Source organism: Siphateles boraxobius, unplaced genomic scaffold (genome assembly GCF_051911475.1).
Source record: "Siphateles boraxobius isolate OS27281-9 unplaced genomic scaffold, OSU_SipBor_1 119, whole genome shotgun sequence".
Lineage (NCBI taxonomy): Eukaryota > Metazoa > Chordata > Actinopteri > Cypriniformes > Leuciscidae > Siphateles > Siphateles boraxobius.
In genome coordinates, this window is record NW_027508721.1 from 1,514,552 (window position 1) to 1,538,256 (window position 23,705).

The following is a 23,705-nucleotide window of genomic DNA, read 5'->3' on the forward strand; positions in this document are numbered from 1 at the left end:
CTACCGCACACATAGAGTAAGTTAAGTTCATGGCTGCAGGAAATGAACTTGGAAATTTGCTGACTTGTCACTCTCTATCATGGATTCGACACTTCGGCATTGCATTAGATAACAACACATCACACCAAGTGGCGTTCATTTTAAAGGGAGACAGCCCAAGCGTATTTTTGATTCAAAACATGTTTTTTAGGTTTCAAAGAGGTTGTTCATGATGATTCAAAATGATGTCCATGATCTTTTGAAATAAAAGAGATTATCAAACTATAAAAACATACTGAAACATTCATGACTCTAAACTTCCTGCGCCTTCCTGACTCCAAAATCCTTTTATTGAAACTTAACTGGAAAAATGCGTGACGTCACAGAGATGTATACATTAACGCATGGTCACCCACATTCACATGCCAACGCCACCTATTCAGTTTTTAGGCACTTGATCAGCCCAGTCATGGTGAGGTGATGAAGTAGAATATATAGCTTGACAGCTGCAAAGTATGAGAGTGAAATGAAGGAATGTTGGTCAAACCTGACTATGTGTATTAGGGATGGGAAACGATGGTCTAATCATCAAAAACCTACTAGTCGACTGGTTTATAAAGTTCTTGTTTTGGTTTTGATATTTTTAGCAGCAGTGCTTTAATTGTGTACCACAGTGTGCTGAGCTTTATAGGAATGCCCCGATAGTAATACTGTATGCCAATAATTATCAGATGACAACTGATAAATGTTCACACTCAGTATATTCTTTCAAAGTTTCAAACTGAGTGGCTGAAGTTTGTCATCTCTAAAAAATAACGATGTTGGATTATGTTTTATAATTCATATCTGATACTCTTGGCATGAATGTTCTGCACATTGATTGGTAAATTGACTTGCAGCCAACTACAGATTGCACACACATCATGAGTTCTTTAAGGAACTGAAAAGCTAATGAGTGAGTAACAGCACCCCTGATGGTCACCCTCGTATGCCCACTGATTAATCAGTATTAAACAAACTAGAGTGGCTACACATTGGTTGTGCTGAAATAGCTAATTGGGTCATTAAGTGGTTAAGATTAGCATATGGTCAGATGGATTATGCTAAACAATGAAATAACTGAGGAGTCGACTAGAAGCATACGCACGTTCTGCACTATAAAATCTAAATGAAATACTTAAAAGAAATCGTTCACTCATTCTCATGATTTATACCCTCTTGTTTTCTTCTGTGGAACACAAAAATTATAGTTTCAATAGCATTTCAAATGTGTTTGACCCTATAATGATAATCAATTGGGTCCAAAACAACACTGAATCTCACTGATCATCATTGTATGGACAAAAAACACAATGACTTTTTTCAAAATATTTTATTTTGTGTTCCACAGAAGTCAGTACAGGTCTAGAGTGACATGAGGGTGAATAATCATTATTGGGTGAACTATCCCTTTAAAAAAAGCATGCAAAATGATTGCCTTAAAGTATATAAGCTAGCATAATTATTTAACTAAAGTAAATGTGGACTAGGAATCATATGTCTTTTTCTTTTTTTCTGAAGTAGTTGTCAGATATACACACTCACATGATTGACTGGCTGACTGACTGTTTACCATATACACAAATTTCCTTGCACCGTAGTTGATAGTCATGCATCTAAGGCGCATACTCATTTGACCATAAATTTACTGGTAGCTTGATTACATGGTCATTTGATCACACATACGCACACACTGGTACTGTGGGCAAATGTCCATATGTTCCTGTTTATAATGTGGGACATCTGCTCAAAACCCTCCTGTTCACTTTAGTTAAGCAGCCATCAATCACTCAGACAAAGAAAAAGAGAGTGTTTAAGCTATGTGTGTGTTTATAAGCATAAGAAGGAGGACAGAGTGTGCGACTGTGTTTCTAAGGACTGAGTGGCAATGTTGAGTGTTTATGTAAGTTTAACGAGACAGTGGCTGTATAGTGCTTTATTTTTAATAAGGTAAAGATGTTCAGTGCAGACAGGCCATATATAACTATCTCTCTCTCTCTCTCTCTCTCTCTCTCTCTCTCTGTGTGTGTGTGTGTGTGTGTGTGTGTGTGTGTGTGTGTGTGTGTGTGTGTGTGTGTGTGTGTGTGTGTGTGTGTGTGTGGGAGAGGGAAAGAGGACAGATGCATTAAGCTGTTGTAGGAGGCATTTGCAGAGCTCCGCATGTGTCTTCTCAAGAGTGTTGTCACTGGATTTTCATCCTATGCTCTCATGTCTCTGTTTTTAGTGTTACACATTACACAATACACAACTATGGGCACTTTCAGATATGTGGACGTTTAGAAAATAAACTGCCTTAAAATACACTTTTCACATTGTCACTTTTTAATATATCGAACAGAATATATCCAGAAGATTTTACATTTTCACCACTATGTAATTTCCAAGTTTAATTGCAGATTTTGTCAAATTACTTGCTTGTTTGGAAAAGATACATAATAAAAAAAATCAATAATTGTATTATAATATAAATAACAATAATACAATAAAAGTGACGGTGTGACCTTCATATGACAAAGTTTAAATCTGTTTTAATAAAAATCAACTCTAGGTGCATAAAAGTGCCCGAAGTTAAAGAGACAGCCACATACACTCATCCTTTTTTTGGCGAGTGATTAACTGGTTGCATGGTCAAACGCACACACCAGTCAATATTCTCTATTAAATATTATGGATTTGTTTTTCAATGTCTTCGACTTCATTACACAGACATGATTCAGAGACCAGCAAGATTGTCAAGAGATATGATGGATCATTTCATCTGGGTTCAGCTGTATCAGTTTCTCTGCTTTTTAAGCTGCATTTGTTATTAATGAAAATATTTTGCTAAACTAACCTTTTAAAATATTCCTTAATTTCAGAATAACTTCTCATGGTTAAAGACAACATGACAGCATTCAACACTCATTTAATAGTGGTCGCACAGAATATATTACATAAACCTGTCACTGGCCAACAGTCCGCAATCTGTGTGAGGTAGATTTAGGTTCACACAAGATGTGTTCTTACGTTTGTCTGTAGTATTTTTAATGCAGATGAACGTCTCTCAGACCATGAGAGCCACATGTGAAGTTAAAAGTAGGTCATCCTTGACATTGCTCGAGATCTTTACGTTCTGCTTTCCTCTGGTTGAGCTCAAAAACACACTCTGTGCTGAATGTTCTCAGTTGGTTTGGAAAGGAGAAAGTTATTACTGTTTGATAAAACAATTTTTTAGAATAATGTGTAGCGATGCACAAGAACACCAACAGCATTTGTTAAGAAAATAAACAGTGTCAAATTTGATTTCCTGTCATTTTTGAATTGTAACACTGTGTACAACAAAAGTGACCTTTAGCTGTAACATTAACATTCTCTGTACTTGCTCTGTGTGTGTCCTTCCTACCTTAGGTGTGCGTGTCAGAGAGGAACTCCATGGCTCTAAGGTGTCCGAGACGCAACTTCAGCGAGTCAGTGCAGAGGTCATCAGGGTCATCGGCGGTCATGTGGTCCACACGCCTACTTTTCCTCTTCGCCCTCTTCACACCCGTCACGCTCGGTAGGACACGCACACACACACACACACACACACACACACACACACGCACACAAAAGCCAATTATTTCCTTGTTGTGTTGTTTTCGCGAGATGGATAAATGAGATGTCTTACTGCTTTTATTTGATTAGTTGGCCCCCCAACCTTGAAGTGCAGACTGTCAAATGAAGACGAGCCAAATGAGAGCGAAGCGCGCAGCTCTCAAATCTTCAGTGGAAATTCCACAAAGTTTGTTCGTCTTATTAAAAGTTTTGGAAACTATTAATTGAGACATCTCTTCTTGTAGCAATAAATGATTCATGAGCAATCACAGAATTTCACAACCGCTGCACATCCGTTATGATCAAAACATTCACACATACGCGAAAACACGCTCAAGCACATATGGGGGAGAGAAATTTGAAACACACAAACAAAAACAACTCCAAAGCCTTTTAATAGATGGCTGCATTTTTCCAAACACCACGGTGAAATGTGAAATATAGCTGGATTATTTTCCCTTAAACGAGCCTTTTTATGGGCCGATCCATAACTATAAAAATTGTGTGTGAACCTGTTAAAAGTGCGTGAGATCGAGTGCAGATGTAAGAGGATCTGACAGATCAATAATCAGAGATGCAGACGTCTAGACGCTCAATGTGTGTGCACCACATGTCAGCGCGACCCCGTGTGTGCGAGCCGTTCCCTCAAGGGGACCTTTGGCGTAACGTTTTGAGCTCAGAGGACACTGGGGAATTGGCCATTGGGGGAACGTTTTAAAAACATCAGGGCAATGTTCGGCTCCCTCATCGACGTTCTCTGTATCTCAGTAACACACACGTTCATTCAGTCGTGCTCCTTTTTTCTCACTGTCATCGATTGCCTCTTTTCTCTAGCACTCACCTTCCACCAGTCTCAAGGGCGCTGAAACACAGTTCCACCTCGACAGCAGCCTTCTTCCCTGCACTCAATCCTGTTTAAACCAATAACCTACATTATACCATAAGCCGTTACAGTTCTATGCATCAGCCCTGCCCACACACTTATGCACCATCATTTCTGCTGGCCTTTGCTTTCTATTAGAATCAGAATGGTTATTCTGTATGTGTGTGTGTGTGTGTGTGTATGTGTATGTGTATGTGTTGTTAAATCTCAACGGCAACAATTGCGATGCTGGATCCTGATTGGACGATGATTTGCTTTCTCTACTGTCAGTACGTATGCTAATCAGAGGCGGCAGCAGAATATGAAATTAACTCATGCACACAGTCAAGTGTCATTCACATCCCTTTGATTAATTTCATAAGAGCGAGTGTGTATGAGTGTGTCTGTATCTGTCTCTGTCTGTGTCTGTGTACGCATTAGAATGCAGTTTATTGTGTTGGTGTTTGTCTATGGCTATACGTCATGCGGGGAAAGGAGTGTGTTGCTACGGTAACAGGAAAGGGGTGGCGGTAAAGAATGTAATTTTTGATTTAAGTTTCTGCGTGTGTGTGTAATTTAAAGAAAGGTTATTACTGAGGACATGATAACTAGATAGATGTGACTTTTGGATGCAGATATGAGATCTTTCTATTGTATAATGAAAGAATTGTTTTGCTCACAATAACTTTATTTCCTTTTCTACATCCCGTCTCCCTCTAACACACTCAAAAACTGGATTATTTTATGTTTGAGAGAGAGTGTACGTGAATGAAAAATGTGTTTAAATTGGTTGCATAGTTTGTTCAGTGCAATATTTTTTTTCTCTTTTTGCAGTTTTAAGTCGTGCTCCAGTGCCGATGGCTGTGGTGCGTCGAGAGCTGTCGTGTGAGGGTTATCCTATCGAACTGCGCTGCCCGGGCACCGATGTCATTATGATCGAGAGCGCCAATTACGGGCGCACAGATGACAAGATCTGTGACTCGGACCCCGCTCAAATGGAGAACACTCGCTGCTATCTGCCTGATGCCTACAAGATTATGGGCCTCAGGTACAGATACATTCACATGCTTTGTACCTACTCTATTGTTGTCTCAGAGGTTGTATTAATGTGTGCGTCTTTGTATAGTGTTTGTCAGTGTATGGCTACGTACACACTGCAGCTAAATGAGTCATTCTAATGAAGGAGGGACTATTTGTGTCCACAACATTTGGTAAAACAAAAAATATCTGCTGTAAATAATTGTAATTATAAACCTATTATGTTTTCATGTAATGTACTTTTAAATATTTTTACATGTGCATTTAACCAGTAACTAGTTTGTTTTAAATTAAAATCATATTTTTCTAGAAAGACATTATAGGGATTGTTCACTCAAAAAAGCAAATTCTGAAATCATTTATTCACCCTCAAGTGGTTCTAAACCTGTATGATTTTTTTCTCTTCTGCTTAACACAAAAGAAGATATTTTGAAGAATGTTGGTAACTAATGAGTGTGGACTTTTTCATTTTTTTTCCATACCATGGAAGTGAATGGGGTCCATCAACTATTTGGTTACCCATATTCTTCGAAATATCTTCTTTTGTGTTCAGCAGAAGAAATATATTCATACAGGTTTGGAACCACTTGAGGATTAGTAAATGAGAACAGAATTTTCATTTTTGGGCGAACTATCCCTTTTTAACACCAAATTTGTGCTGTGATAAAGTGTGTATTGGTGTATCACATTTATATAAACACCTTAATTTATATAATAGATACCCATAATAGATAAGTTTACTAAAACAAAAACTTGTAAATTAAAATTAATTAAAGCAAAACAGAAATATATAAAAAAGCAAATCTAAATAAAATGACAGAAGCACATAACAAAATTACAAAAAACAAACAAAATTAAAATGAAAAAAAAAATATATATAAAAATAAAAGCTAATTCAAAATATAATAGTAATATAGCTAAAATAACACTGGCCATAACTTGACTGGAACCCCTAGTGCAGGTATGGAATGGCCTCCGCATCAACATCAAGAAAACTGAACACTTGGAGACCAATTCATCTGATGGAAATATCCTGGTCAATGGCGAGGGCCTGACAAAGATGAACAGCTTTAAGTACCCAGGATCGAGTCTGCAAATTGACGGTGGTATTAAGGACGATGTGTGTGGGAGGGTGAATGTGGCCTGGATGTGGTGAAAAAAGTGAGTCCCATCCATCTCAAGTCAAAGATATACCGAATGGTAGTGGCTGCGCTGTATGGAGTCAAATACTGGAGATGCTGGAGATCTCATAGAGATGTGCATGGGCGATGGATTGCTGGTGTGTCTCTCTTTGACTACTGCTGTGATGATACAATTTGGTAGCAAATGGGTGTTTTGCCAATTATGGAAACAATGTGGCAAATGTGTCTTCAGTGGTATTGGCACGTCCTACAAGCGGTACCAGACACTGTTGCTGACACTGCCTACCACTTCATGGTGGATGGCAAGCGCCCACGCAGATGACCAATGCATAGATGGGAGAATATGATGAAACTACGCCCCAATGGTGCACTCAATCTTGCGAAATGGCATGCCATGATGCAAAGAGAGGACTCCGCACAAGTGTACAATACGCGAGGATGAAGAAGAACCTATTCTAAAAGCGAATTCATTGCTGAAACATTCAGCCAGTGACAATTGCAGTTTCATTAAATATGAGTAGTATGTACAGACCCAAACTAAACTAGTTGGTAATGCTGTGCCACTATTGAGTTATCACTCTGTCAACTCTTGGAGTGAATCCTGCTTTCCAAAGCACATGGAATGATAATTTAGGGGATTTATTCCAGTATTTAAATGCGGTTGTCTCCCAAAACTTGTGTGTATGTGGCCTGTGTGATATGTTTCAGTTGAGCACAATGTGGAGAGCTAAATTGTCAACACTTTGATTTGTGGGCATAATTAGCACATAAGAGTGTAATAAAAAAAAAACAGGAAAAAGATACTGTGCTTCAAAAGCTGGTGTTCACCATGCAGAACAATGCCAGCTTATATTTCTAAAGCATTTTTTTTAACAGCACAATGAATTAATCAGATATACTAATTTGAGATTGTCCACATTACATTACACCCCAAACATGAGCCCTCAACATTTTAGCCACCCTTTTTGCATTTTTTAATTAGTTTGGCAGGACAAATGAATTCTTTTCCTCCAAACCGAGCTACAGAGAAAAACAGAACCCATGCAGAACAAACCCCATTAGCATCTGCGTCATCACAAGAAACATTATCGTTTCAGTTCAGGTATAATGTAGAGAGCACAGCCTGCTATCCATCTGACCTTGACTTTGACAACCTAGCACCCCGTGGCATAAGAACAAAGATCTATAGAAATGGGCTACGTATGATAATAATCACAAACTATAAACGGATGTGTCATGTGGTGTAACGCCTTGCCTTGCCCTCATAAAACATTCATAAAAATGGTGGCTTCTACTGTATGGTTTTAATTTTGAACTGGACAGATTTGATTATACAGTTTTTTGTTCGTTCAGAATTTGCTCCGTGTGTGTGTGTGTGTGTGTGTGTGTGTGTGTGTAATCAGGGGAAACGTGTAAAGCAGAGAGCACCATATCCTGCCCTGAGGTTGCCTGTTATACCACCTGCCAGCTGCCACACACACACACACACACACACACACTGCCTCAGGGTAGACCAGACTGTAAGATCCAATTAGTAAGGCCATAGACCATGCCCAGAGTCAATGTGGAGGAAATTACCATTTATGAGTTCTCTTTCATACACACATGCACATATACCTGTAACACACGCTCACATTCTCTTGTGAGAGCCAATTTAGATGTTTAGATGCTGGTAGCCTGCTTTTATCAACACACAAGAGATACATTTTTCAGTTTATATAACTCTGAGCTACTAATGTGCAAGGCACGCTTTGAATGTAGCAGTGTATAATTCCCATAGAGGAGTTAGGAAACGTTCCATGAAACAGAAGACAAGAGAAAGATTTCGTCTTTTTTTCTCCCTCTGTCCTGGTCCGCTGCTTTTTATAGAAGCTGTAGCTGGAATCACACATCATTTATCATTCTCCACCTCATCTCCCGCTCTCCCTCTTTCTCTGTCACTCGCTCTCTCTCATTTTGTCTGACCTTTACATCTCACTCAGTTTGGGCTGATGTATTCACAGAGTGTGCGTATGTGTGTGCCATGGCGGGCTAATGCTCTAATCAATGAGGGAAGGTAATTGGAAGGTGATTGTTTGGGAGCCCCTTATCCAAGATCTATTGGCAGACATAATATATTACACAAAGAGATTTCAACTAGCAGGTCTGATGCAATTCAGAGGAGAGAGAATAGAACTGATTTCACATGCTGCATGCTAAACAGTTGTTCCAGAAATGAAAACGGCAAGAGAACCTGTGATTGGTCAGGATATTTGATTTTCTCCTATCATTGATCATGGTACATTGCATGTGGAAATGTTGTTGGTTTGGTTAAAAATGACAATTTCATCAAATCTCATATTTATCCCAAATCGAATGAAAAAAAAAGTAATATATAAAGAAAATCTTATTACTGTAATGCAAAAAAAGTATACAGTATATCAAATATTTAAGTACTGACTAATATTAAAAGATAGTTCACCCAAAAATGAAAAAATTCTATCATAAATGACTGGCCCTCATGTCGTTCCAAACCCGTTAAAAAGATCTTCATTTGTGTTACGAAGATGAATGAAAGTCTTACGGGTTAGGAACGACATGAGGGTGAGTAATGAATGACAGAATTTTCAACTGACGCTTTAATTAACAACATGTACTTATTTTATAGGGTTCGGGGTTAGGAATAGGATTTGGTTTAGTGTTAGTTGCATATAATTATTATAAGTATAATTTTAAAGTTCTCTATACTTTTTTAAGGTGTCCATTTTACAGTCTAATTATACATTTAAGTAATGCTGTAGTTATTATTAATAATATTAATAACTACATGTACTTACTATAGGCTTAGGGTTAGTAATAGGGGTTGGTTTAGGATCAGTTTCATGTAACTACTGTATGCATCATTTATAGTTATAATAAATTATAATATATTATTAAAATTACTATAGTAACTACATGTAACACGTAACAAGGACACTGGAAAATAAAGTGTTAACAATAATTCTACTATAGTAAGTACATGTAACATACAGTATGTAACAAGGACACTGGAAAATAAACTGTTACCACAGTTTCTACTGAATTTGTACTTTATTTAATTAGTTTTTTTTTAATCATTGGCTCCAGTCTCCCGCGACCCTAGAGGGGATAAGCGGTATGGAGAATGGATGGATAGATGATTTTAATCAAATCATTCTGTTTATACTGAAGGCTTTTAATTACAGTATTACAGTAATAAAAATGACATTTTGTACAGTTTTTTTTACATTACAGTACACGATTTTAGTGATGAATGTGCTTAATTGTCATGACAATAATGTCAATAACTAACTTACTAAATACATACAATGTTGCATATAATATATGCCCAATCTAATTCATTATTTTCTTTTGATTTTGAGGTAAAAATAAGACCAAAAATGGTTGACAATGTTGACAAAATTATTATACTTTTTTTAGTGTATAGATTTCACTATATACAGTATTCTTTTAGTAAATACAGTATATGCATTTAGATCCCCTCTCTTCTCTGAAAATGAAAATAAAATAGTGAGTACTCGTCTTACTGTACTGTATATGCATAAACCGAACATTTACACATTTGTCATTTACAAATAAAATGTGTAAATAATTAAAGTAGCAAATTCATTGCAAGTTCATTCAAATTCATTGGTGTGCTGCTCATGCTTATTTATTTATTGATTAGAGATTTCCTTTCCTAATCTTCAGTTGATTGTGAGGAAAGGTGGTTTGTGGTTTTGCCAAGCTGTGATGTAAATAAAAGCAACTGACTGTTTCCAAAAGGGACGAACCATACGGTGGTTTCCCAACTCACTATATGAAAATTTCATACTATTTTATCTTACTGTTGTTGACATTTTACATCTTTATTCAGTGATTTGTTCAATTATAGGGACAATGTGAAAATCTTTCTTAAAGCATATGGTAATTGAATTAATGACAGATATATATATATTTGTTGCTGTGAGTGTCAACAGTCGAACCCATCATCTTGGCATTGCTAGCGTAATGCTCTACTGTTTGAGCTACAAGGACTCATAGCTAGAGATGATTACTAAACCTGACATGACATCCTGTGTGTATTTGTGAGCAAAATAGGAAATAAATTATTAACACACATAGGAAACCATCAGATATCTCAGTCAGGTGACTTTTTTCAAGGCCAGTGTCTTTGTACATCTGGATGATGCTGATATATTAATGTGACACACACTGCCCCAGTTCATTCAGTCATCTCCTCACTGCAGCCTGTCTGATCGGACCATTCTCATATACCCAAACAACTGTGAACACAAATCTTAAAAGCACAATACCTGGGACAAAATATAGGGTGGGACATTGAATGTCTGTTTTGTGCATGCAAATCTTTACCTCTAATGAAAAAGACAAAAGAATCTCCTCTTCTGTCCTCTCCTCCTAAATTAGGTCATATCTGAGTGTAGCACAATGCCATCCAAGAGCTGTCGCCCCGGAAACCAGAGATGCCCCACAGCACTCTTGGAGTATGACTGTCACACTCACTCAGCACAGCAATTAAGCCCCACAAATACACACACACACACACACACACACACACACACACACACACACACACACACACACACACACACACACACACACACACACACACACACATAGTCAAACTGTAACACACACTTAACATACCTGCATCTGTGCACAAATATAGAAAAATGTCAAGAGACCAATCTTATACATTATTCCACTGTCTGACAGCTTGAAAAGTAAGAGGCAAAACACACACCCACAGAACCATTTTTGCTGCTTGTCATCATATAATGATTTTGTGAAGCTAATCTTGGAAACTTAAGAAACTGAAGTATGTGTATGTGTGCATTTTGAGTGCCCCATGGGTTCGGACTGGAAGGTTTCCATGGTTACCCGTTGAGCGAGATATAACTGAGCTTTAAGATTCTTGTGTGTGTTTGTACATGTGTCAGTTGTGTTGTGTGTCTGTCCATTTGTATTTCTATAGGGTGTAATAATGATGAAATATGACAGAGATGTCATGTGGTGGTCATCCGTATATGTGTGCATGTGTTCCTGCCAAGCAGGATATGTCAAAACTGTTTTTTCCTCTGCCTTTTTTCTTTTTCTTTTTTTTCCTGCCAGAATTCATTCTGCTCTGTATTTTCAGCCCTACATGTAAATACGACATAAATGTAAATTACATTTAAACAACAGCATGTGTTCCTGGGCTTTCGGGGGAGCCCACATTTTGAGTCTTTCAGCTTCATTGAGATTGTTGAGTAAAAGTATCTTTTTTTTGCTTTCATTTGATGAAAATGGATTTCAGGGCTCATTAACTTTTATTCTATATATTGAACGAGTACATATGGTTCATATGCCTAATGTCAGATTGATATTGAATGAACTGAAAAAATAGCCTTGCTTTTTCTGTCTGCATAAATTGTTCTCTCTTTCTCTCTCAGGTGTAACAACCGAACTCAGTGTGCGGTCGTTGCTGGCCCGGATGTTTTTCCTGACCCGTGTCCTGGAACGTACAAATACCTTGAGGTTCAGTATGAGTGTGTGCCATACAGTAAGTTCTCACACACTTACAGATTTAATTTAAGCTTTTTACAACATCGCTATTGCTATTTCTCATACTTAGGGATTTGATCAAATCTCTAACTTTAAGTATTAAACTTTGATGTATAACTCATTCCTTTGTGCTTCAGGCTATAGACATGAATTATACCTTAAATTGTGCGGTGGTTCTTCTGATAGGTTTTGTATGCTTCAGACTATTCTGTGATTATTCTGGGCTAAATTCAAGTTCAGCTCAATCAACAGCATTTTTGTCATAGTGTTGATTACCACAAAAAACCATTTTAGTTCATCCCTCGGGGTTACAGTGAGGCACCTACAAGTGAGTGGGGGAAATCTTTGGAGGTTATGATTTAATGAAAGCACCTGCATCAGTTCTTCTGTTATCCAACCTTATAAAGTTTTAAACAAAGATTTAACACTAGTTTTAAGTTTACTTTACAAGTTTTAAAATGGGATAAAACTTTACACAGAAAAGGATTGCAAGTGATCTTTTTCACACTGAAATCGTGTTAAGATGCACATTGTTTGTCTTGTGGCTATTTATGTGAAACAGTAAGGTTTTTAACATTTATAAATTTACCCCATTTACTTTCCTTGTAAGTGCCTCAATGTAACCCAGATTTTTGCTTTTTTTTTAACAAAAATGTATTAAGTTAAAATGGGTTTGGTAAATATATTTTTGGGTAATTACAATTATGCCACAAATGCTGTCAGCTGAGCATAATTTATATTGACCCCAAAATATTCCAATTAGATTTTTCATCTGGTGGGTGATGAAATGAAAAACCCCATAAATGTATATTGAAAGAGGGATTCAAGTCATGTCCAAGGACCAGGTCCGGTTGCATAAACTGCGTAGACTAGTCTTAAAAAAAGAAAATTCTTCAAGACTAGTCCTAACTTTTTAAAGTCAGTTACATAAGGTAGATCTGTCTAATTTGAATCAGAGAAGTAAGACTGATAACCTCTTGACTAATTTCTAAATGGTCAAATTAGTTCTTAAGAAAGTCTGAATATAGTGGCTAAGTTTATGCAACTGGCCACATGATATCATAAAGACTTGAGGGAGGGCTCTTTTAACTTAAGCAACGTCCCATACCACATAACAAACCATTTAAAACCCCTCAGAACACCTTATCAACTACATAGCAACCACAGACAATATCCAGTTTTAAAAATCAATTTATAATTACTACAACGTAACCATTTTTTCATTGTAATTAATGCAATATTTGGCTCATTTATGAACCCTTTTACTAGTGCAGACTAGCGGCCTCAGGTGGTTTGAAACAAATGTTCCGGGTTTTAGTAAAGCCCTATATCGAGCTCTATAATCAATTGTGGCATAATGTTGATTACCACAGAAAATTATTTCACTTTGTACCTTAGTCCTTTTTTCAAAACGAAATCATAGAAACACATGTAATGTGAAGATTACATTTTTTTAAATGAATTATTCTGTGAAATCCTGTTTATTATTTGAGCTGTGAAGTTATAAATTGTCCTTTTGAGGTGGAAATACTTTTCTTTCATTGTAATTGTAATTCCTATGTGATTCCTGTAAACAGTGCTTTACTGATAGTTACGTCATGTCCCTTTCTGGTATTATTGCGCATATAGTGTGATATTTATCAGGTTTACTTAGTTTACTGAGGTAAAGTCGTCATGACAAGCATGAAATATTGGATGTAACTTTAGCCAGATGGCCAGTACACGATTCGCATGCCAACACATATAATGTTTGAGTCGTGTGGCTGTACTTCATTATTTTTTTATTTTTTTGCCTGGCCCTGTGTACTTTATGTGCCTTATTTTTTGGTGTTCAAACTGTGGTAATGGACGTTAATAATGGACACTATGCCATAAATGATTTCTATAGAGCTTGAACATTCAAGACGGGCATTTTCTGAAATGTGGCCCTCACAAGTACAAGTGCACTCACATGTGCTCATACAAAGAGCCTTAGTCCACAATAATGACTCCATTAGTTGAGGTTTTTATTCACTATGGCACTGTCAAATTTACATCTCAAGTTGATTTGAAACTTTTCTACTTTCCTAACAGCTTAGGATTGCAGTGATACCTCAATCAGATCTGTCACCAAATATGAACTTGTATCAGAAAAATACATATAAATGAACTTCTGTTGCCTTTGTCCGCTGTTGCCGGGCCTTGTCCCTTGCCATGACTCATGGGAAAATATCCTGTCAATCATCTGAGGGCAGAGTGATGTGGTTTCAAGTTCTCACGGTTTCTGTGGGGTTGTTGTGGCCATGGCAACGTTGACGATAAATCAGTATCGTATGACTGCGGCACTGGCAGCAGGAAAAGCCTGAAAACACTTACACACTTTGTCTCCCCTACACATTCACACACACACACACACACACACACACACACACACACACACACACACACACACACACACACACACACACACACACACACACACACACACACACACACACACACTGATTCACAAATGGGTGGAATAGCAGAGACATTGTGGAATTTCTTGCACAGAGCTAAATGACACAAAGGACACACAGGCAGGATGCACACACGGTTCGTTTCGGCCTTTTGACCATAAATCGTCCTGCGCATAGGGGTCATGAAGTGTGTGTGAGTGTTTATAAGTGCATACATGTGTGTTTGTAACCATCTGGTCAAAAAAAAGCCTAAAACATTTTTTCCACAGGCCCACTAATTAGTGGGGAGGTCCATCATATGGACGGACACACACACAAACAGTCTCACATACACACACACACATCCAGGTAATTTAATTACTTCTGGCTTAGAAACCCTTGGGAACATGTTCCAAATGTTTTCTTGAGGTTTTTTCTGGCTTTCTCTTCTCCCTTGTGATGGAGGAGTTGGCAGAACTCCAGTCAACCTTTCTGCTTTGGCTTCAATATGGGACGTCTGTTTTACCTACACACTCAGAAAACTTCACTTCATATAGATACTCAGTACCTGCTCCTTAGATCTGTGTGATTAACTACTGTCTTTATGGAGGAAATAAAGTGGTTTTGAAATTATAGTCTAGGAATCTTGCTTCCCTGTAAGTCGTATTATTCACAGTACGTTAAAGGGTTAGTTCACCCAAATATGAAAATTCTGTCATCATTTACTCACCCACATGTTATTCTAAACTCATAGAGATTTTGTCTTCTTCTGTGCAACACAAAAGAGGTTATTCTGAAATTTTTTTCAACTGTTTTTGTCCTTACAATGAATGTCAATAGGGTTCAAAAAAACATTGGACCCAATAACTTGCAGTTTATGAACAAAAAAAGAAGAGAAATATATTTTTGTGTTCAACAGAAGAAAGATGGCCATACAGGTTAGGAACAACACGAGGGTGAGGGTTAACTATCCCTTTAAAGGCAAACTGTAATTTTTGTGTAATATTTTCGACAACTGTAAGTAAAGGCCCGTTCACACCAAGAACGATAAGAGTTTTCAGTTTAGATAACTATAACTCACTATTTGTATATAGCCTATTAATATAGGTCCTTCTAAAAAAATTAGCATATTGTGATAAAGTTCATTATTTTCCATAATGTAATGATAAAAATTACACTTTCATATATTTTAGATTCATTGCACACCAACTGAAATATTTCAGGTCTTTTATTGTTTTAATACTGATGATTTTGGCATACAGCTCATGAAAACCCAAAATTTCTATCTCAAAAAATTAGCATATCATGAAAAGGGTCTCTAAACGAGCTATTAACCTAATCATCTGAATCAACTAATTAACTCTAAACCCCTGCAAAAGATTCCTGAGGCTTTTAAAAACTCCCAGCCTGTTTCATTACTCAAAACCGCAATCATGGGTAAGACTGGCGACTTGACTGCTGTCCAGAAGGACATCATTGACACCCTCAAGCAAGAGGGTAAGACACACAAAGAAATTTCTGAACAAATAGGCTGTTCCCAGAGTGCTGTATCAAGGCACCTCAGTGGGAAGTCTGTGGGAAGGAAAAAGTGTGGCAAAAACGCTGCACAATGAGAAGAGGTGACCGGACCCTGAGGAAGATTGTGGAGGAGGACCGATTCCAGACCTTGGGGGACCTGCGGAAGCAGTGGACTGAGTCTGGAGTAGAAACATCCAGAGCCACCGTGCACAGGCGTGTGCAGGAAATGGGCTACAGGTGCCGCATTCCCCAGGTCAAACCACTTTTGAACCAGAAACAGCGGCAGAAGCGCCTGACCTGGGCTACAGAGAAGCAGCACTGGACTGTTGCTCAGTGGTCCAAAGTACTTTTTTCAGATGAAAGCAAATTTTGCATGTCATTTGGAAATGAAGGTGCCAGAGTCTGGAGGAAGACTGGGTTTCTGACCTGTTTCTGGTTTCAAAAGTGGCTTGACCTGGGGAATGCGGCACCTGTAGCCCAGTATATAATGAACTTTATAATGAACTTTATCACAATATGCTAATTTTTGAGAAGGACCTGTAAATGAAAAATGCAAAGACTGCAATATCTTAACTATGAATTAACTATAAACTAATAGTTTGCAAATTATTCGTAGTGCTTTATTACTGTATACTTGTCATAAAGTGTTACCAAACAATCAATATTTTTTCATTTCTGTTTGATGTTGCTGGAAACACAGAAATTTTACACTTGATTCTATCTAAATCCATTTTATTGATGCACAATTTAAAACATTTTTTTGACCACATAAAAAAATATTTTGGTGAAACGACTGACTTCTCTCCAGTGACTTATGCTTGACTTCTCCAGTCATTTAGTCCGCTTAAACCCCGCTCTTTACTTGCAATCAACTGCATGCTCGAATTCATATTTGTCTCCGTCAACAAACGGTGGTGATGACCTTGTCCCTGCTCTATACTTTTTCTTTTTCAACTATTCGTTTCACTAACAATAAGAAAAAAATATCTGTCGCTACATCAGTGTCATTGCAACTATGGTAATGATTTTGGTAAACATACTGCAGGAGTCTGTGTTACATTATCCACATCGACTGTCTGTTAGTTGGGATGCATAGGGTACTAGTAGAGGAAGTCGTAACCTCCCAGTAGGACTGGTCTGTTCAGGCTGTTCTTTATTTATTATTACTGACAGCAAATGACTATCCGTTATTGATCCATTTACAATGTGACTGAAACTTGACTAGGTGTGTGTGGGGGAGACATAATTGCTTTTAAATCAGATCTCCTGGAACCTCATTCACACACTCACATAGTCTCTTTTTCTTGTGTGGCGGCTTATTTATTGGATTTATTGAGTGATGCATTAACAGTTCATCCTCATGCATATTTCATAGAGAAGTACACACACACACACACACACACACACACACACACACACACACACACACACACACACACACACACACACACACACACACACACACACACACACACACACACACACACACACACACACACACACACACACACACATACACAAAGGACATAAATTGTTGCAACCATCTAGATTGTATTTTTTTTCAAGGCAAATCAAGCTCTTATTGCCATTGCATGAGTACAATGATTTTTTTTGTCTTCCATTATTGGTTGCGTAATGTTTAAATAAAGAAAGGAACTCAAATTTAATTTGAGAAATAAAGATGAAAAGAACATGTAAATTGAAATGGATGGAAAGATAGAAATATGCAGAAGTAAAACTAATAAGATTTGTATTTGAAACCAGCATAAATAAAAGTATGAAGCAGCTAATTTAAAAATCTACAATTTCCATATTACTTTCACATATTACATATTTCTAAACCACTTTCCCATTCCTCCATCAATCAGCCAATCAAATAGTCCTGTCTCTAACTCACAACATTGGTCAAGCCAATGAAGTTGTGTCAGGATACAAGTTACTAATAATAAAAAAGGCAACATTCAGTTTAAATCGAAATAAAACCAATAATGTTATATTTTTTCATATCATATCAAATAAATGAATAAATAATGATACATCTTAAGTCTGTGTCTTGTATTCATCAGCCAAGAAGGCTAGCCAAGAAATCTGCTCTGTATCTAAATCATCGCACCCAAGGCACATGAGAAATAATTGTGAAACGAACCCTATTTCTTTCTCTCTAGTTTGTTTTGATGCATTCATTTTTCTGGTTAATAGTCTAATATCACATGGACACTATATTTGTTTTCAAAAATTATGATCACTTTGTTAATGAAATTTCTAGAGTACAAATGAAGCACATTTTACTACTTACTAACTCACAAGATTGTGTTATGATACGTCGCACATTGCATGCATAATATGGAATTGAATTACTGTGAAGTATTTAATATTGCATCATTAATCTGTTCTCTCTCTCTCTCTCTCTCTCTCTCTCTCTCTCTCTCTCTCTCTTCTTCTTCTTCTTCCCCCCTTTTCTGAATGCAGAAGTGGAGCAAAGAGGTAGGTCCATTACTTTAATGTAATTTAAGTGTGTAATTCACTGTCAGGCTGTTATGGTGTTATTTGATACTAATGACAGATTGGCGATCAGTAGCTCATAATGGTTTATGATAGGAATGCGGAGGAGAAACTTGATCTCAGACCAAGGCTGTACTCCCTGAATTAGACCTCTATTTCTCACTGTCTCCTCTCTCTTGATCTCTCTTAGTGTATCTGGTGGTTTACCATGTATCAGATAAATAGGGAGGTGTTTCGACTGTTTAAAACTTAAGCTGCCGATTGTGCTGACCACAAGATGTGACAGTGTGAAACTGATGTCTTGCGATGTTATGGGTCTTGATTGGCCTGGGGTGAATCTAGACCTTAACATAAAAGCTAATTTTCTGCATAGCTGACGCATAAACAGTTATCACATTTATCAAAGGCTGATAACACTCAAATCAAGTGAATTGGCATTTTGAAATGGGAGCTTTTTATGTCAGGTTGTCTTGATTTGAAATAGAATGGTACGCACATTAAAAATATTTTTTTTATGTTGACATAAACAGAAAAATAGCTGTCATTTTTATTGTGTATGTAGTTACAAGCCTCTCAAGGTTTTTTTCTCGTAATACCTCATCGCTATTTTTTTCTTGTCACTGTCAACTCTGGCTTCTTGATTGTAATATTAGACGCATGCTATTTCTGCAAAGCTGCTCTGAAACATTATGTATTGCAAAAGGTACTTTACAAACAAACTTGAATTGAACTGAATACTTGGATAAAACTTTAGAAATTAGAAATGAAATTAAAAATTAAAAATTTAATAGGCTACCAAAACTTTTGACAGTCACAAGTAATAAAATAAAATAATAAACACAAATATACTTGGGTTTATCAAAGGCCTAAAGAAGTTCCTGGATTAAGAGATATTGTGGAAAATGAATCCATCTAAAACAATAAAAGGAAACATCCAGTAATAGTTAAAATACCAGCCACACTTCCCATGAGGATGTCCCTCATTCTGGGAACGGAATGGTGGGAAAGGGCCGTTTCTATGGCAGGCATTCCGTGTGCGCTCTCTCTTCTGTTTGTGTGTGACCATGTAAGAATATCTGCATGGTTTGCAGGAGTATCATTATAAATCAAAGAAAGTGAAAACATTACACACACACACACACACACACACACACACACACACACACACACACACACACACACACACACACACACACACACACACACACACACACACACACACACACACACACACACACACACACACACTCACACACACACTCACACACAAACACACAGAGAGAGAGTTTAGTCACAAGAGCGTACATTTATAAGATATGCATGACAGCACGGCCTGCTGTGTGGACGGTGGCTAACCCTGATTTTAAGCCAGTCTCAACTGTGTTCATTGGTCATTGATTTTTCACACTACTTTAAAATGTAATTTGAATTACTCCCAGAATTTTTTCCCAGGTTTAGCAAATATCATTGCTATTTTTCCCAGCAATATATTGTGGGTCAGTTCATGAAATAGAATGTTAGTATTACAAGCTGCAATTCTGCAGGACAAATTAAGGTTGATTTGCATAAGGCTTAACAGATGATTATTTTATTTATCTTCAAATTTAATGTACCAGGAATAATAGGGTGATGGTTCTTAACCACCCCCCACATAAATTCTCACACCGTGTGAATTTTCCTCAGGGTTAGAGAAGTCGGTGTGACAGATTTTCAGAACCTCCTGAGGGATTCTGCTGGAGTCATGAACTATAAATCGGGTTACTAGTCATCAGATATGATTTGATAGATATCTCTCTCTCTCAAAAAAGAAGGGGTCTTTTTTGGTAGATTTTATTTGGGTTGCACTTGGACAAAAGTTTGTAAATTATGAATAAGCAGTGAAGAAATAATAATACAAGATAATGATTCTAAGAATTAATAATACAAGATTATGCTTATTTAAGCTTATCTTAAGTATTTATTTTAATATGGATTATTTTCTTCATTTAATCAGGACAATTGTATCACCCTGACAAATTTGACTTTGTGTCCATAATTTTTTAAAAATTTATTTTAATTCAGAAATGTAAAATATGCTCATTATAAAAGAAAGTAGGTCATCGTATTTCTGAACTGTATTTCATGTACTTTTAATAAACGTATAGATAGGACAACAAAATGAGCATTAAATTACATTCATGCAACTCACTCCATCTCTTCCTCTTTCAGTCTTTCTCTGTCCAGGTGTATTGAGAGGTGTGTACCAGAGTGAACACCTCTTTGAGTCAGACCATCAGTCTGGATCATGGTGTAAAGACCCCTTACAGTCATCCAATAAGATCTACTATATGCCTTGGACACCTTACCGCACAGATACACTGACTGAGTACTCATCTAAAGAGGACTTTATTGCGGGTCGCCCTACCACAACATACAAACTACCACATCGGGTAGATGGCACTGGGTTTGTGGTGTTCGATGGTGCGCTTTTCTTCAACAAGGAACGTACACGCAACATTGTTAAATTCGACCTGCGAACTCGTATCAAAAGCGGTGAGGCGATTATCGCTAACGCTAATTACCACGACACCTCGCCGTATCGCTGGGGTGGGAAATCTGACATCGATCTAGCAGTGGATGAAAACGGACTGTGGGTAATTTATGCCACCGAACAGAACAATGGACGAATTGTGGTGAGTCAGCTCAACCCCTACACACTACGAGTGGAGGGGTCATGGGATACGACATACGATAAGCGATCGGCCTCCAATGCTTTCATGATCTGCGGAATCCTCTATGTAGTGAAGAGTGTTTATGAAGATGACGATAATGAAGCGTTGGGGAATAAAATCGACTACATGTACAACACAGAAAAGAGCCGTGAAACGCACCTCAGCATTCCATTCCCAAATTCCTACCAATACATCGCAGCTGTGGACTACAACCCCAGAGACAATTTGCTGTACGTGTGGAACAACTACCATGTTGTCATATATTCTCTCGACTTTGGAAACAATGACAACAGATTGGGCTTTGGTGAGTTTCTCTTTAATTTAAACAAATTTGTGCTACATATTTTTCCTTATGTGACCATTTTTAATCCAAATTATCTCAGAGAACACCAATAGCACTGAGGTCATTTGCATTTTATTCCTTTACTGGTTTATTTTAACTGAACTGGGTTTGGTTCATACAACAAAGTAAGGCGTTTAATCAATCAATCAATCAAAACTTTATTACAAACTCAGGGTCCAATTTTTAAAACAACATATAACACCCAACAATAACAAAAAAAAATGCATCAATGCGTTACAAAAATACAAATATACCATGTGTTTCCAATATTTAGACTGATATTGTGTAGTGCTAAACCTTATACACTCACCTAAAGGATTATTAGGAACACCTGTTCAATTTCTCATTAATGTAATTATCTAATCAACCAATCACATGGCAGTTGCTTCAATACATTTAGGGGTGTAGTCCTGGTCAAGACAATCTCCTGAACTCCAAACTGAATGTCAGAATGGGAAAGAAAGGTGATTTAAGCAATTTTGAGCGTGGCATGGTTGTTGATGCCAGACGGGCTGGTCTGAGTATTTCACAATCTGCTCAGTTACTGAGATTTTCACGCACAAACATTTCTAGGGTTTACAAAGAATGGTGTGAAAAGGGAAAAACATCCAGTATGCGGCAGTCCTGTGGGCGAAAATGCCTTGTTGATGCTAGAGGTCAGAGGAAAATGGGCCGACTGATTCAAGCTGATAGAAGAGCAACTTTGACTGAAATAACCACTCGTTACAACCGAGGTATGCAGCAAAGCATTTGTGAAGCCACAACACGCACAACCTTGAGGCGGATGGGCTACAACAGCAGAAGACCCCACCGGGTACCACTCATATCCACTACAAATAGGAAAAAGAGGCTACAATTTGCAAGAGCTCACCAAAATTGGACAGTTGAAGACTGGAAAAATGTTGCCTGGTCTGATGAGTCTGGATTTCTGTTGAGACATTCAGATGATAGAGTCAGAATTTGGCGTAAACAGAATGAGAACATGGATCCATCATGCCTTGTTACCACTGTGCAGGCTGGTGGTAGTGGTGTAATGGTGTGGGGGATGTTTTCTTGGCACACTTTAGGCCCCTTAGTGCCAATTGGGAATCGTTTAAATGCCACGGCCTACCTGAGCATTGTTTCTGACCATGTCAATCCCTTTATGGCCACCATGTACCCATCCTCTGATGGCTACTCCCAGCAGGATAATGCACCATGTCACAAAGCTCGAATCATTTCAAATAGGTTTCTTGAACTTGACAATGAGTTCACTCTACTAAAATGGCCCCCACAGTCACCAGATCTCAACCCAATAGAGCATCTTTGGGATGTGGTGGAACGGGAGCTTCGTGCCCTGGATGTGCATCCCACAAATCTTCATCAACTGCAAGATGCTATCCTATCAATATGGGCCAATATTTCTAAAGAATGCTTTCAGCACCTTGTTGAATCAATGCCACGTAGAATTAAGGCAGTTCTGAAGGCGAAAGGGGGTCAAACACAGTATTAGGATGGTGTTCCTAATAATCTTTTAGGTGAGTGTATTTGATAGACCCATGATAATCTCATTTTTAGAAGCATAAAGTTGGCAAATAAATTTGTACATAAGATTCCGTAACACAGTTTTAAATGTGTTAACTCCCACAGTTACAAACATCTCACTTGCACTATGCCATCTAGGTCTCCTTAATAAAATTCTCATTACATCATTGTACGCTAATTGAAGCCTCTGTAAGCTAGATGTTCTATAATTTTTCCACAAATGGGCAGTATAAAGTGGTGTACAAGGTTTAAAGGAATAGCTCACCCAAAAAATGCTCTAATGAACCATACAAGTGGCCCATACATATTGTGTGCTATATTCCTTGCCTTTGGAAGTTCTACAGTACACTACAATACAATACATACTACAACAGACCAAAATTTAAGTCTTTAAACTCATTATTTTAAAATGTTCCCCTCCTGTGAGTTGTTTAATCAAGAACTGCTACAATCATTGAATCTGTGTTGAATTTGAGTACAGAAACAGTTCACAGA

At 37.6% G+C, this 23,705-nt stretch overlaps 1 protein-coding gene across 1 annotated transcript in view; it reads left to right on the plus strand.

The window, feature by feature from the left end:
- Nucleotides 1–23,705, plus strand: part of adgrl3.1 (adhesion G protein-coupled receptor L3.1) — a 145,833-nt gene that overhangs the window by 22,746 nt on the left and 99,382 nt on the right. Inside the window, exons 2-6 of the mRNA XM_077203951.1 lie at nucleotides 3,406–3,553; nucleotides 5,288–5,501; nucleotides 12,084–12,193; nucleotides 18,600–18,614; nucleotides 20,841–21,647. Coding sequence (XP_077060066.1) covers nucleotides 3,430–3,553; nucleotides 5,288–5,501; nucleotides 12,084–12,193; nucleotides 18,600–18,614; nucleotides 20,841–21,647 — 1,270 coding nt within the window. The 5' untranslated portion in view covers nucleotides 3,406–3,429. The remainder of the gene's footprint in view (nucleotides 1–3,405; nucleotides 3,554–5,287; nucleotides 5,502–12,083; nucleotides 12,194–18,599; nucleotides 18,615–20,840; nucleotides 21,648–23,705) is intronic.